The sequence below is a fragment of the Arachis ipaensis genome, chromosome B01 (assembly GCF_000816755.2).
Source record: "Arachis ipaensis cultivar K30076 chromosome B01, Araip1.1, whole genome shotgun sequence".
NCBI lineage: Eukaryota > Viridiplantae > Streptophyta > Magnoliopsida > Fabales > Fabaceae > Arachis > Arachis ipaensis.
Genome location: NC_029785.2, coordinates 55,381,775 through 55,395,252, shown reverse-complemented (window position 1 = coordinate 55,395,252; position 13,478 = coordinate 55,381,775). Strand labels below are relative to the sequence as shown.

General features: G+C 36.3%; 1 protein-coding gene across 1 annotated transcript; it reads left to right on the top strand.

The window, feature by feature from the left end:
- LOC107618097 lies at window positions 1,266–2,702 on the top strand. The gene is made up of 2 exons (XM_016320034.2): window positions 1,266–1,785; window positions 2,443–2,702. Exons 1-2 carry the CDS (start codon window positions 1,389–1,391, stop codon window positions 2,604–2,606), a joined length of 561 nt encoding a protein of 186 aa, XP_016175520.1. The 5' UTR covers window positions 1,266–1,388; the 3' UTR covers window positions 2,607–2,702.

Here is a 13,478-nt window from a genome sequence, read left to right as displayed (position 1 = left end):
ATGTATTTTTTGTGTGTAAACTCATGTGCGTTGTAATTCAGGGGCGAAGCCACATAGTGAGAAGGGGGAGGGGGGCAATGGCTCCTAATTTTAAATTTTTACATGTAAATTATATGTAAATTTCAGTTTATTCTCCTTTAAAATTTTATTTTAGTCTTATTTTATTGTGTAAATATTTTTGATCCCCCTCTAATATTTTATCTAACTCCGCTCCTAGTTGTAAATGTAGGTTTAAACTATTGCTTGTAAAGTGCTTATTCAAAATAATAATATTTATTAGTCATATAACATTGCTATTTAAAAAGTACATTAAAAAATAGATAAAATGCTGATCTCTAAAATTTTATTTTTATTTTTCAAAATTATTCTTGGTCATAAATAAAAAAATTGGCCAAAAAAAATCTACTTAGCATAAATTTATTAATTTTTAAAAAATAAAGTTGTCTATCTTTTTAATTATGTTTGCAAAAAAATAATATTTAAATTTAATTTTTAAGTATTTTTTAAAAATATATATCTAACATAACTATTTTTAATATATTTTAAAAAATTTTAAGGATATTTGTATCCTTACCTAAAATAAAAATATTTTTATCAGCGTCTTAAAAAATCAAAGGTAATTTTGTTAGTTTACCTTTACGGCTATGATAGAGTCCATGCAAAACGTCACCTTAAAAGGACACAAACAAAAAAAGACATCAGACTCCACCAACTCGTAGGAAATTTCACTCGTAAGAAAGTACAAGTACTACCGGCTCTGCCTTGCCGCTACCTCTTCCAACATGTCCTCAGAATTATTTATTAATTTATCAAAAGAAATTTGATAATATTTAAGAAGAAAGTATGAGCGAAAATCACATATCAATTTCTAGATATTGAATTAAATAAAAAGTATCATATCATTTTAACAAAAGTACACTTAAAATTTAAAAAAATCAACCCAAGTTGTGAAGCGAGCTTGTGTAAGCAAAAAGATTAAAGATCTAAATGATTTGTCATTGCATGGTTTTACTCTTAACAAAAATGTTTGGGAACGATAAAAATCAATTTAAATTAGTCTAAAGTTATTTTATTTTATATTTATTTTATTCTCTCTCTACCGTTACTCTTTATTACTTAAATATCATTTTTAATTCTAAAACTCCTTAGCCAAAAACGATATCTACACATAAATTGATTCAACACTTTCCGAGAAGCTTCCTATAATAATCCAAACAAAACCTTACATTTTATATCTCCATTCTGCTTGCATTGTTAGTATTTACTTGGAAGTTAGGAATAGGACTAGCTCCCTCAATACTTTTGCTTCTCAAGTGCCTCAAGTGCAATACATGCAAACATAGCGCAGCTTTGAAAAAGAAAACGCAAAAATACTTATCCTAATAAGCATGACTCCTATACAACAGGGTCATCGGAGAAAATTAATCTCCGATAACGGCCCGTTGGGTTTTGGCCGCCGTATTAAACTCCAAAATGTGCTGCCAGAGAAAAATTCCGGCCTCATTCGCACACTAGTTCCTACATCTCTTACGCCCCCGAGGGTTCCTCCATTTTTCGCCATGCAAAACGGAGGAAACAGTCCTCGACGGCCGGCAAAATTGTTGGTGAACGTGACATTAGAGAATAGCCCGGGTGCCATGCAAGTGGTGATACCGGCAGAGGACACCGTCGGCGACTTGGTGAAGGCAGCATTGGCGTTTTATGAGAAGGAGAAGAGGAGACCATTCTTGAAGGACACTGATCCTAACCGCTATGACCTTCACTACTCCTCTTTTGCCCTTGAAAGTAATTATTAGTATTATCTTATCTTTTATTTTTCATTTTCTTGCTCTATCTATATTTTCACTGAATAAATTAGACTATAATATGACACCTGAATGGTAACTTAAAATCTTTAACAAGTTATGCAGCATTATTGTTATTAAATTACTCATCATATGACTATTGTCTTTCCTTAAACTCAAAATGACTCCATAATATATACCAAGAGAAAATAAATAAAATAATAATCAGAGAGACTGTTCATATGAAAACATTTTAAGGGAGTTTTAAATTATGTTATAAAATAGAATCTTCTAAAAATAATGTTCATATATGTTTAGTTACTCATTTATGAATTAATGTCTTCATAATTTGACTAATGAATATGATGATAAAAATTTGTCTTGTCTATTAAGGTTCTTAATTATCTAGAATAAAAAGTACGGATCAGACAACAATTATTTGAAATCAGTTTCATTATAATTGCATATCTGAGCTTACCATTATTATTAATGTTGCATGTAATAACTAACAACTAACTTTTCTTTCAATTTTGATGCCCAATTTACTGATGACCTGATATATATATATATATGCAGAACTCTGTATATTAATTAATTAATTAATTAATTTCATGATAATGTAATAAGGATATGTGTATGATTTTGGCTGTGCATGTAGGTTTGGAGCGAGATGAGAAGGTGATGAACTTGGGTTCAAGGAATTTCTTTTTGTGCCCAAAGGCTCTTCCTCCTCTTCCTAAGAAAACTTGTTGCTCTGAGAAAAAGAACATAGCAATTGATCATGTGTGTCCATGGATGATGTTTGTCCATCTCTTGCTATAGATATGAACAACTATATGCACCACCTATATTTGTATGCTTGGCTATTTATTGACCAGATATTCAAATATTTACAAGTGGCATAAACATTTAAGTTTATATTTTTTGTTACTTCGAAACTAATTAGTGCGGTAATAATTAAGAATTTTACTAGCTAGAAAATAGTTTTTGTAAACAATGTGAAAAAATAAACTCTAAAATTAGCCTAAAAAAAAATAAAAATACACTACATTTTTAAATTATTCACCTAAATTTTAATATTTGAAAAATCATTCGTACACCTAATAAATTGAACATATGATATATCTATTATTTATATTATTTAGTATTTTTATTATCCACTTATACTTTTCCAATAATTAAAAACGAGAGTGGTAAATCGTTAAAAATGAAATAGAAAACGGCCAAATGTTATCGTTTTTGAAGGAGGGTGCTTGTCTTCAACATTCTTCATGAATCGCTGTAGGAGGAGAGTTGAATCTTCCGTGCTTCTGTTGCACATTAGGACTTGCGATTTGAGGCCGACATGTTTTGAGCCCAAACTTCGAGGAAGGCTTGTGAAATCAACATTCCTTCTATGTGTAACCAATACTATGATTGTGTTGATACCAAAAGTGAAGCAGTCAGAAATCTTGAATCACCTAAGACTCATGTTGTAACTTCATCAATAAAATTATTTCAAAAATTTTGGTAATAAAGTTAAGGAAAGTACTAGACAAAGTAGTGTTTCCACTCAAAGTGTGTTCGTTAATAAATGGCTAATTCAGGATAATATTTATAGTTTAAGAAGCTTCTTATGGATTAAGGTGAAAAAATAGAACAGGAGAAAAAAAATTGGTAATTAAATTAAACATAAGCAAGACGTATGATTGGATGGAGTAGAATTTTATAAAAAAGGTCCTAGAGGCCTTTAGATTTCAAAAAGAATGGAACGAGCTAATTATGAAATGTGTCACAACCTCACATGAGCATCCTATAAATTTAAAGTGAATGTGGTATTATCAAATAGAATAGTGCCCTAAAAAGGATTGACACAAGAAGGTCTTTTGTCACCATATTTGTTTATAATTACAGCTAAATTCTTTTCTATTTTGATATAAGAAGCGTAGAAAAAAAGAGCAATCACAGATTTAGAATGAGCGCTACTGTACCAATTATTTTTTTCTATTTGTAGATGATTGCATAATTCTCCCGAAATCTACTGAGGAAGAAGTCTACCAAATTGTCTATATCCTTAATGAATATATGGATGTGCTAGGTCAACGAATCAACTTGAATAAATCAGGCCTAACTTTTAGAAATCAGGTTTATTCCATCAAAAAAAGGAGTGATATAGAAAAAATTCTAGACATAGAGACTTGGGATAACCTTGGGAAGTACTTAAGACTACCTGGTCATTATGGGAGATTCAAAAATAAAGTTTTGGCATGGATCAAAGAAAAAGTAACAAACAAATTAGATGGATGGAAAGAAAACTTTTGAACCAAGCCGGAAAAGAAATTTTGATCAAGGTCGTTGTCCAGGTGATTCCTACCTATGCCATGAATGTAATTTTTGATCTATTGTCAAAGATTGAGTGCGAGGGTAGCAAAATTTTTGTGGGTTTCATCTAGGCAAGAGCGTGAAATTCATTGAAAATAAATAGGATTCAATAACCGTGAGCAAGAATAATGGAGGATTGGGTTTTAAGGATTTATACTCAAAATGTGGCTCATCTAGCAAAGTAAGCATAGAGAATTCTAGAGAATCCAAATTTTGTTAGAGCCAGGACACTTAAAGTTATATACCTTTTCAAATTGTTCATTCTAGGAAGCCAAAGATCACAAAAAAGCTTCATGCTTTCGGAGAAGTTTAATACATGGGAGGAATTTTTTAGGAGAAATTGCAAACGGTTAATAGGCAATGGAAGAAAAATGATAGTGTGGGATGATAAATGAGTTTTCAGGCTCAATACACTACAGCAGAGGCGGAGCATAGCGGCGTTTTTTAAAATGATTAGCGGCGGTTTTAAACCGCCGCAAAATCAAAGACCGGCGGCTCAAATATACGGCAATAGAGATCCATTAATTGAGTATGTAAGTGATTTAGTTACTTCGAAAGAGGGGGTAGGACAAAGTGAAAATAGACCAGCCTTTTTCTCAAGAAGTAAGGGATAAATTTTTAAAAACTCCACTCAATCTTATTAATAGAGATGATGAATTAATCTAACCTGATAGAGCGGATGGAAATATGAAATTGAAACATGCTATCACATGGCTAGAAAGGAAATGAGGGAACGTGAACCTAATTGGCATCCACTAGTATCGATTTGAAAGGCAATGGAGGGAGTTATGGTAGATTCAAGCTCCTAAAAAATTAAAATATTTTTATGGAAAGTTGTCTAAGGTATAATTCCAGTAAATCAAAATTTATACAAGAGAAAAATTGTTAGGCAACCAACCTGCCAAATTTGTAAAAATGAGATAGAGAGCACAGAACATGTTATTTTGTTATGTCTATGGACTCAGGCAGTGTGGTTCGTTGCACAAATTCAACTAATACCCACAAAAGATTCAATTACTTCATTTGGAAGGTGGTTAAAAGAGTGTATAAAGAAGATTAGAGATAATGTCAAGGAAGATCAGGAACAATGGATTAGCAAATTGACGTTCCTGATTTGGGAGGTTTGGAAGTCAAGGAACCATGCAATTTATCAAAGCAACAAAATTAAGCCAAGAGCAACAATTATCAGAGAAGAAATAATGGACAAGGAATACACACAAGCAATCATGGATGAGCAAACAATAATGTAGACGGAAGCAAAAGTTAAAAGATGACATGTTACCTAAAATCCTCCTCCACAACCATGGATGAAAATGAATGTTGATGCACCCTATAAAGCAATAATGGGTGAGGCAGTGGTGGCTGTAGTTGACAAGGACGGAAAAGGAAAAATGGTTGTAAGAACGACATCAAAAATTGTCGCAACTTCAAGCCTAGAAGTAGAAGTAACAATTATTTTGGATAAAAATCCAGGAATGAACAAGATTCTAGTTGCGTCAGATAACTCTCTGGCAGTGAAGTCATTGAAGGCAGGGAGAAGAGTGGTCAAAATAGACCTAGTGTGCGAATTTGTGACTCGCACAACTGAACTGGCAAATACACCGGGTCGTCCAAGTAATACCTCAGGTGAGTGAGGGTCGAATCTCACAAGGATTGCCGGATTGAGCAAGTTGTGGTTATCCTGCAGATCTTAGTCAGGCGAATAGAAAGGTAGTTTTGATTGTTGTAGGCGCATAAACAAACAATAATGAAAGTGATAAATGAACAAGATAAAGACAGTAATTAGCAGTCAGTTAAGGCTTTGGAGATGCTTTTTCTTCTGGATTAACATGTCATACTCACTACTCCAATGATGAATGATTCCTTCAATAGCAAGGCTGTAAGTGATTAAGCCATTGGTCGTGGTCATTAATTTCCTCCGGTCCAGACCAAACATCCGAACGGACTAGATCAATCTGGGAGAGGGTGAAGCGCGCGCAATTCAATCTCTTTGATGATCCTACTTAAAACGCCAGCGACAAGGTCGGATCTTCCGGATCAGACACTGATGCTCTTATGGTTCTAGCCCTTAGAGCCACAGGAACCTCAATTGCCCCTGACTAACGAGGTTATATGTCACATACCCCAATTAGTCCAGATAATTCGGTTAGAACCCGTGATGCACCCTCAAGCTGTAGTTCAATACTATCTGGGTCAGGACTCATAAGAAACTCATGTAGAATCGAGATTCATTAGTATGAAGAACAATAATGCATCATAGAATAGAATCAAACACAGATTGAAGTAGAAAAGTAATTGCATTAATCTATAGGAATCAGTAGAGCCCCTAACCTTAACTTAGGAGGTTTAGTTGCTCAAACTGTACAGAGAAACTTAGGTGTGTCTAATGGTATCTATCCTCCCTCGAAGGTGTGCCTAATTCCTAAGTGTTCTCCTCCTTAAATAGGAGATGCTAACCCTAAAAGATGTTATTTAAAATTAAAATTACAAAGATATGTGAAACTAAGCTAAGGAGTGCTAAAATCTACTTCTAGGCTCACTTGGTGAGTGTTTGGGATGAGCTTGGCATCCAACTTGAGGGAGTGGGCATTGAACGCCCACTAGGGAGTGTCCATGCTGCTTCCTTGCTCCCTTTGTGGCGTTGAACGCCAGTTTGGGCGTTCAACTTGGGAGGTTGGTCCTTCTTGGGCGTTGAACGCCAGAAAAAGGGTAGTTTGGGCGTTCAACATCCATTTTGGGCAGAGCAATCTGAAAAAAAGTATAAACCATTATATAGGGCTGGAAAGCTCTGGAAGTTAGCTTTCTGACGCCATTGAGAACGCGTCAATTGTATCTCTGTAGCTCCAAAAATGCTCATTTGAATGCACGGAGGTTAGATTCTGACAGCATCTGCTATGCTTTCCTTGCCTTTGAATCAAACTTTGCCAAAACTTGCCAAAATCACCCAAAATCCACCTAAAATCATAGGAAAAATACAAAAGCTCTAATTAGCATCCAAAAAGTAGATTTTGCTTTAAAACCTACTAAAACATAATAAAACTTAACAAAATATACTGAAAACAATAAGAAAATGACATCAAAAAGTGTATAAAATATCTGCTCATCAAGACCCTATACTCAAGGATATCATCCAACTGAAGGGAGATGATAGTGGGATTAGATTTACCTGGGTAGTGATAAATCCCGATTTCGTGATTTATCTTGTGCTTATTTTGGGGGATTTTACCACTTTTTCTCACATTTATTCAATAAAATAGCATGGTTTTGTAATTCTCCCTTGAATTGTGCTTAAATGTGAAAACATGCTTTTTAGGCCCTAAAATTGGTAATTTTGATTCATTTTAATTCCATTCGATGCCTTGACGTGTGCGTTGAGTGATTTCAGGTTTATAAGGCAAGTATTGGATGGAAGAAATGAGTAGAAAAGCATATAAAGGGGAGAATGCATGAAGAAACAAAGATTGGGAATGCATCAAAGAACGCGCACGCGCACGAGGCGCGCACGCGCACGAGGCGCGCACGCGCAAAAGTGGTCTCGCCTATAGACGCGCACGCGTACATACCGAATCCGCGCGGATGAAGATTTTGTCAATTGACGCGCACGCGCACATGGCGCGTATGCGCCAATACTCTTACATGACCCACTTAAACACAAAACGCTGGGGGCGATTTCTGAGCTGCCCAGGCCCAAATCTAACTTGTTTCTGAGTGTATTTCATGCAGAATTGAAGTCCAAACAAAGAGGGAGCAATTGTTTGTAACTTAGCATCATGTAGGTTAGTTTCTAGAGAGAGAAGCTCCCTCTTCTCTCTAGAATTAGGGTTCTTAGGATATTTCCATCTTAGATCTAGGTTTAATTCATGCTTTGATTTACTTTTCCTTTTGTAATTCTTCTTCTTCTACTCTTCTTCTTTCTAGTTTTGCATTTAATTCATGTAATTCTCTACTTTTATGTTGATGCATTTGTGTTCTTCCATTTTCAATTCAATGCAATTTATGATTTATGTTCCTTTATTATTGATTTGATTTTGTTATTGTTTAATTCCTAGCAATTGAGTAGTGTAGAATTACATTCCTTGCAATTTACTATGTTTTCCTTTTATGCCTTCCAAGTGTTTGATAAAATGCTTGGTTGGATTTTAGTATAGATTTTATTCCTATTGGCTTTGGTAGAGTAATTAGTGACGCTTAAGTTATCTAATTCCTTTGTAGATTGATAATTAGAAGTTGCAAATTGATTTGGATACCACTAAAGCTAGTCTTTCCCTTGGGAGTTGGCTAGGACTTGTGGAATCAAGTTAATTCATCCACTTGACTTTCCTCCATGGTTAGAGGTTAACTAAGTGGTAGCAATGGACAATTGTGGTCACAATTGAGGAGGATAACTAGGATAGGACTTCTAATTCTTATTCCTTGTCAAGAGCTTTTCTAGTTGTTAGTTTATTTTTATTGCTATTTACATTTCATGTCTCTTATCAAAACCCTAAAACATGCTCCATAACCAATAATAAGGCACTTTATTGTAATTCCTAGGGAGAACGACTCGAGGTTAAATACTTCGGTTTATAAATTTAGAGGTTTGTTACTTGTGACAACCAAAAATTTTGTATGAAGGGGCTATTGTTGGTTTAGAAACTATATATGCAACGAGGTTTCATTTGAGAAATTCTAAACCACACAAAAGTCTGTTCATCAAAATGGCGCCGTTGCCGGGGACTTGCAATGGTGTTTTGTTATTGGTTATTATATATATGTGAATATTGTGAATAGCTTGATTTTTGGATTGCTTGTTAGTTTTTGCTAGTTTTAGGACTTTGTTTCATTATTTCTTGTTAGCTTTTTTTTCTTATTTTCACTTTACACTATGAATTCTCACTTTGGCTATGAGTGTGATTACAACTATGTTGCAGGAAATGGGAACTTCAATAAAGATGTGCATCAAGGATGGGATAACCAAAGGTGGGAGGAGCCATATGCATATGATCAATCCTCTTGGCAATAACCTCCACCAATGCACTATGAAGAAGAGCCATTCTATGATGCATACCAATCCAATGGTTATGGTGAATCCCCTTGTGACTTCCAAAAACCACTACCATACACCTATGAGCTATATCCTCAACTTAGCCATCAACTATACTCACAAGCCACCTTTCACCAACCATCTTTATATGACCCTAATCCATATCCATCCTACCAACAACCATATGAGCCATATGAACCACATGTAGAGCCACCAACATTCCAACATCAACATTTTCAAGAGCCACCCCCTCCATATTATTACCAAGATGAACCACCTCCAATGTATGAAAATTTCCAACCACAAGATGAATACTACTTTCCACCACAACCTCGCATGGAAGAATATTCATGCCCTTCAATCCAAGAGCCATATGATCCTACTCATGATATCCAAGAGGAGCAAGAGTCAAAGGATCGTTTCAAGGAGACATTGGAACAATTCCAAGCAACCATGGAGTGTGTTGTGCAACAAATGGAAAGAAGGGAAAATATTAGACCACCACAACTCTACCAAGAAGAACCACCTTCCGACTCTGAATCCTTCCCCCAAATTGATGAACCCTTCCATTCACCCCAACCTCCAATGGATGATATCTTTAATGTTCTTGTTCAAGAACAAGAGGAGATGAAAAGGGATGTAGAACAATTCAAGGCTGCCTTGGATGAGGTGGTAAACCGGTTGGCATCCCAATGCTTGAACACTCAAGGAACTCCCATGGCTACATGTGGAGAATCAAATGAAGAGCATAACATGAAGGAGAGATTAGTGGAGAATCAGGGAAGTTGCTTTGTATTGGAACAATTGGAGGAAGCCATAATTGTTGATGTAGAGGAAGAAATGGTTGAAGACTTAGGAGATGCGGAACCTCCTTGGGAACATAGAGTTGAAGAAAACCCCTCCAAGATGATTGAAATTGATGCTAGGGAGGAAAGTGCACACCTTCCAAGGCATATTCCATATGAAGCCTTGGATGGGATAAAGCAAGAATTGAGTTCCCATGGTGAGGAAGAGCAAGCACCAAGTCTTAGTGGTGAAGAATCCTTTGAATATGAAGAACCTTCCCCCATTGGATTTGAAAGCAATGTGGAGGTAAATCTCTCTCGTCCTCCCATTTATGATTTGAGTAAGGAAAAAGGTTTAGATAAAATTGTTGAACAAATGATTGAAATTAAGAGATCTTGTGAAGAGGTGGAAGTCCTTAGAAAAAGGAGGATGGGAATTGAATACGCCTTGTCAAGACCCTTGGAATCACCTTTGCCTAGGTTGCCGTTGATGAGCGGATATTTTATATGCTTTTTGGGGTTAATTTCATATAGTTTTTAGTATGATTTGGTTAGTTTTTAGTATATTTTCATTAGTTTTTTGGCAAAATTTATATTTCTGGACTTTACTATGAGTTTGTGTGTTTTTCTGTAATTTCAGGTATTTTCTGGCTGAAATTGAGGGAGCTGAGCAAAAATCTGATTCAGGCTGAAAAAGGACTGCTGATACTGTTGGATTCTGACCTCTCTGCACTCGGAATGGATGTTCTGGAGCTACAGAAGTCCAATTGGCGCGCTTCCAATTGCGTTGGAAAGTAGACATCCAGGGCTTTCCAGCAATATATGATAGTCCATACTTTGCTCAAGGATAGATGACGTAAACTGGCGTTCAACGCCAGTTTCATGTTGCAGTCTGGCGTCCAGCGCCAGAAACAGGTTACAAGTTGGAGTTCAACGCCAAAAACAGGTTACAACCTGGCGTTGAACGCCCAAAACAGCCCAGGCACGTGAGAAGCTTAAGTCTCAGCCCCAGCACACACCAAGCGGGCCCCAGAAGTGAATTTATGCACTATCTATCATAGTTTACTCATTTTCTGTAAACCTAGGTTACTAGTTTAGTATTTAAACAACTTTTAGAGATTTATTTTGTATCTCATGACATTTTTAGATCTGAACTTTGTACTTTTTGACGGCATGAGTCTCTAAACTCCATTGTTGGGGGTGAGGAGCTCTGCTGTGTTTCGATGAATTAATGCAATTACTTCTGTTTTCTATTCAAACACGCTTGTTCCTATCTAAGATGTTCATTCGTGCTTCATTATGATGAATGTGATGATCTATGACACTCATCACCATTCTCAACCTATGAACGTGTGCCTGACAACCACTTCTGTTCTACATTAGATTGAATGAGTATCTCTTAGATTCCTTAATCAGAATCTCCGTGGTATAAGCTAGAATCCATCGGCAGCATCCTTGAGAATCCGGAAAGTCTAAACCTTGTCTGTGGTATTCCGAGTAGGATTCTAGGAGTGGATGACTGTGACAAGCTTCAAACTCGCGAGTGCTGGGCGTAGTGACAGACGCAAAAGGATAGTAAATCCCATTCCGGTATGATTGAGAACCTACAGATGATTAGCCGTGCGGTGACAGCGCACCTGGACCATTTTCACTGAGAGTAAGGATGGTAGCCATTGACAAAGGTGATCCACCAGCACACAGCTTGCCATAGGAGGGACGTGCATGCGTGAAGAAGAAGGCAGAGAGAAAGCAGAGATTCAAAAGACAAAGCATCTCCAAAACTCCAACATATTCTCCATTACTGCATAACAAGTATTTATTTCATGCCCTTTTATTCCTTGCAATTCAATTTGATAAGTGAATTGTTTTCTTGACTAAGAGTTACAAGGTAACCATAGATTGCTTCAAGCCAACAATCTCCGTGGGATTCAACCCTTACTCACGTAAGGTATTACTTGGACGACCCAGTGCACTTGCTGGTTAGTTGTGTGAATTTGTGAAAAGATAGTATTATTGACATTGACATGTAACAAATTCGTGCACCATGTTTTTGGCGCCGTTGCCGAGGATTGTTCATGTTTGGACAACTCACGGTTTATTTTGTTGCTTAGATTAGAAAAAAAATTTCTTTTAAAATTTTTGAAATTTGTGTTCTTTGTTCTTCCTTCATCTGCAAGTTGTTCTTGTTTATTTTTCTTGTTTGATCTTTAGTTTTTCTTTTTCTGTTTCTTTTCTTGTTTTTCGTGTGGCTTTTCAAAACATTAGTTTTCAAAAAAAATTATTCTCAGTTATAAAATATATATATATATATACTTCTTCAAAACAAGTGTTACATTTACTGCCCAATTGGCTAGAGCGTTGGTCTATGTTCTTGGTAATTGGGTATCTTCTTGTTACCATCATAGATCTAAGTAAAAATGAACAGTCTAGAAGGACTCTGGGGTCATATGCTAACCCCACTACTGCTTCATATGGGAGTAGTATCTGTATACCCTCCATCAGAGTCAGTAGCTTTGAGTTGAATCCTCAGCTCGTTATCATGGTGCAACAAAGTTGCCAGTATTCCGGTCTTCCACAGGAAGAACCTACAGAGTTTCTGGCACAGTTTTTACAAATTGCTGACACAGTACATGATAAGGAAGTAGATCAGGATGTCTACAGACTATTACTGTTTCTATTTGCTGTAAAAGACCAAGCTAAGAGGTGGTTAAATAACCAACCTAAGGCTAGCATAAGGACATGGAAACAACTGGAAAAAAAATTTCTGAATCAATATTTCCCTCCAAAAAGGATGACACAGCTAAGGCTGGACATCCAAGGCTTTAAACAAGGAGATAATGAATCTCTTTATGATGCCTGGGAGAGATACAGAGAGATGCTAAGAAAATGCCCCTCTGAAATATTTTCAGAGTGGGTTCAGTTAGACATCTTCTATTATGGGCTTACAGAAAGAGCTCAGATTTCTCTAGATTACTCAGCTGGTGGATCTATCCACATGAGAAAGACAATTGAAGAAGCTCAAGAGCTCATTGATACAGTTGCCAGAAATCAGCATCTGTACCTAAGCAGTGAACCTTCTATGAAAGAAGAGGCTAGAATAGTGACTGAACTGAGTCCTACAGAACAAGCTACTGAATTCAATCAGCAATTGGATTTTCTAACAAAACAGTTAGCCGAATTCAAAGAGAGACTACAAGAGATAAGAATGGCTAATATAAATATGGAAGTATAATTAAAGCAAACAAAGCAGCAGCTGTCAAAACAAATAACAGAAGAATGCCAAGCAGTTCAATTGAGAAGTGGGAAAACATTAGATTCCCCACCTCAAGATAACAGGAAGCCAAGAAATGAGCAAATTACCCAAAATCCATCTGAGGACATTAAGAGCCCGGAGAGGAATAATTCTGGCAATCAAACGCCAGAAATTGGGTGGAAAGATGGCGTTGAACGCCCAAACCATGCTCAGTCCTGGCGTTCAACGCCAGAAACAAGCAAGGAATTGGCGTTGAATGCCCAAAAGAAGCA

What these genes read in the sequence shown, in the direction of transcription:
- LOC107618097 (XM_016320034.2), top strand. Translation starts at nt 1,389, where the DNA reads ATGACTCCTATACAACAGGGTCATCGGAGAAAATTAATCTCCGATAAC. An exon ending in CTCCTCTTTTGCCCTTGAAA is followed by an intron (nt 1,786 to 2,442) that starts GTAATTATTAGT and finishes CTGTGCATGTAG; the next exon opens with GTTTGGAGCGAGATGAGAAG.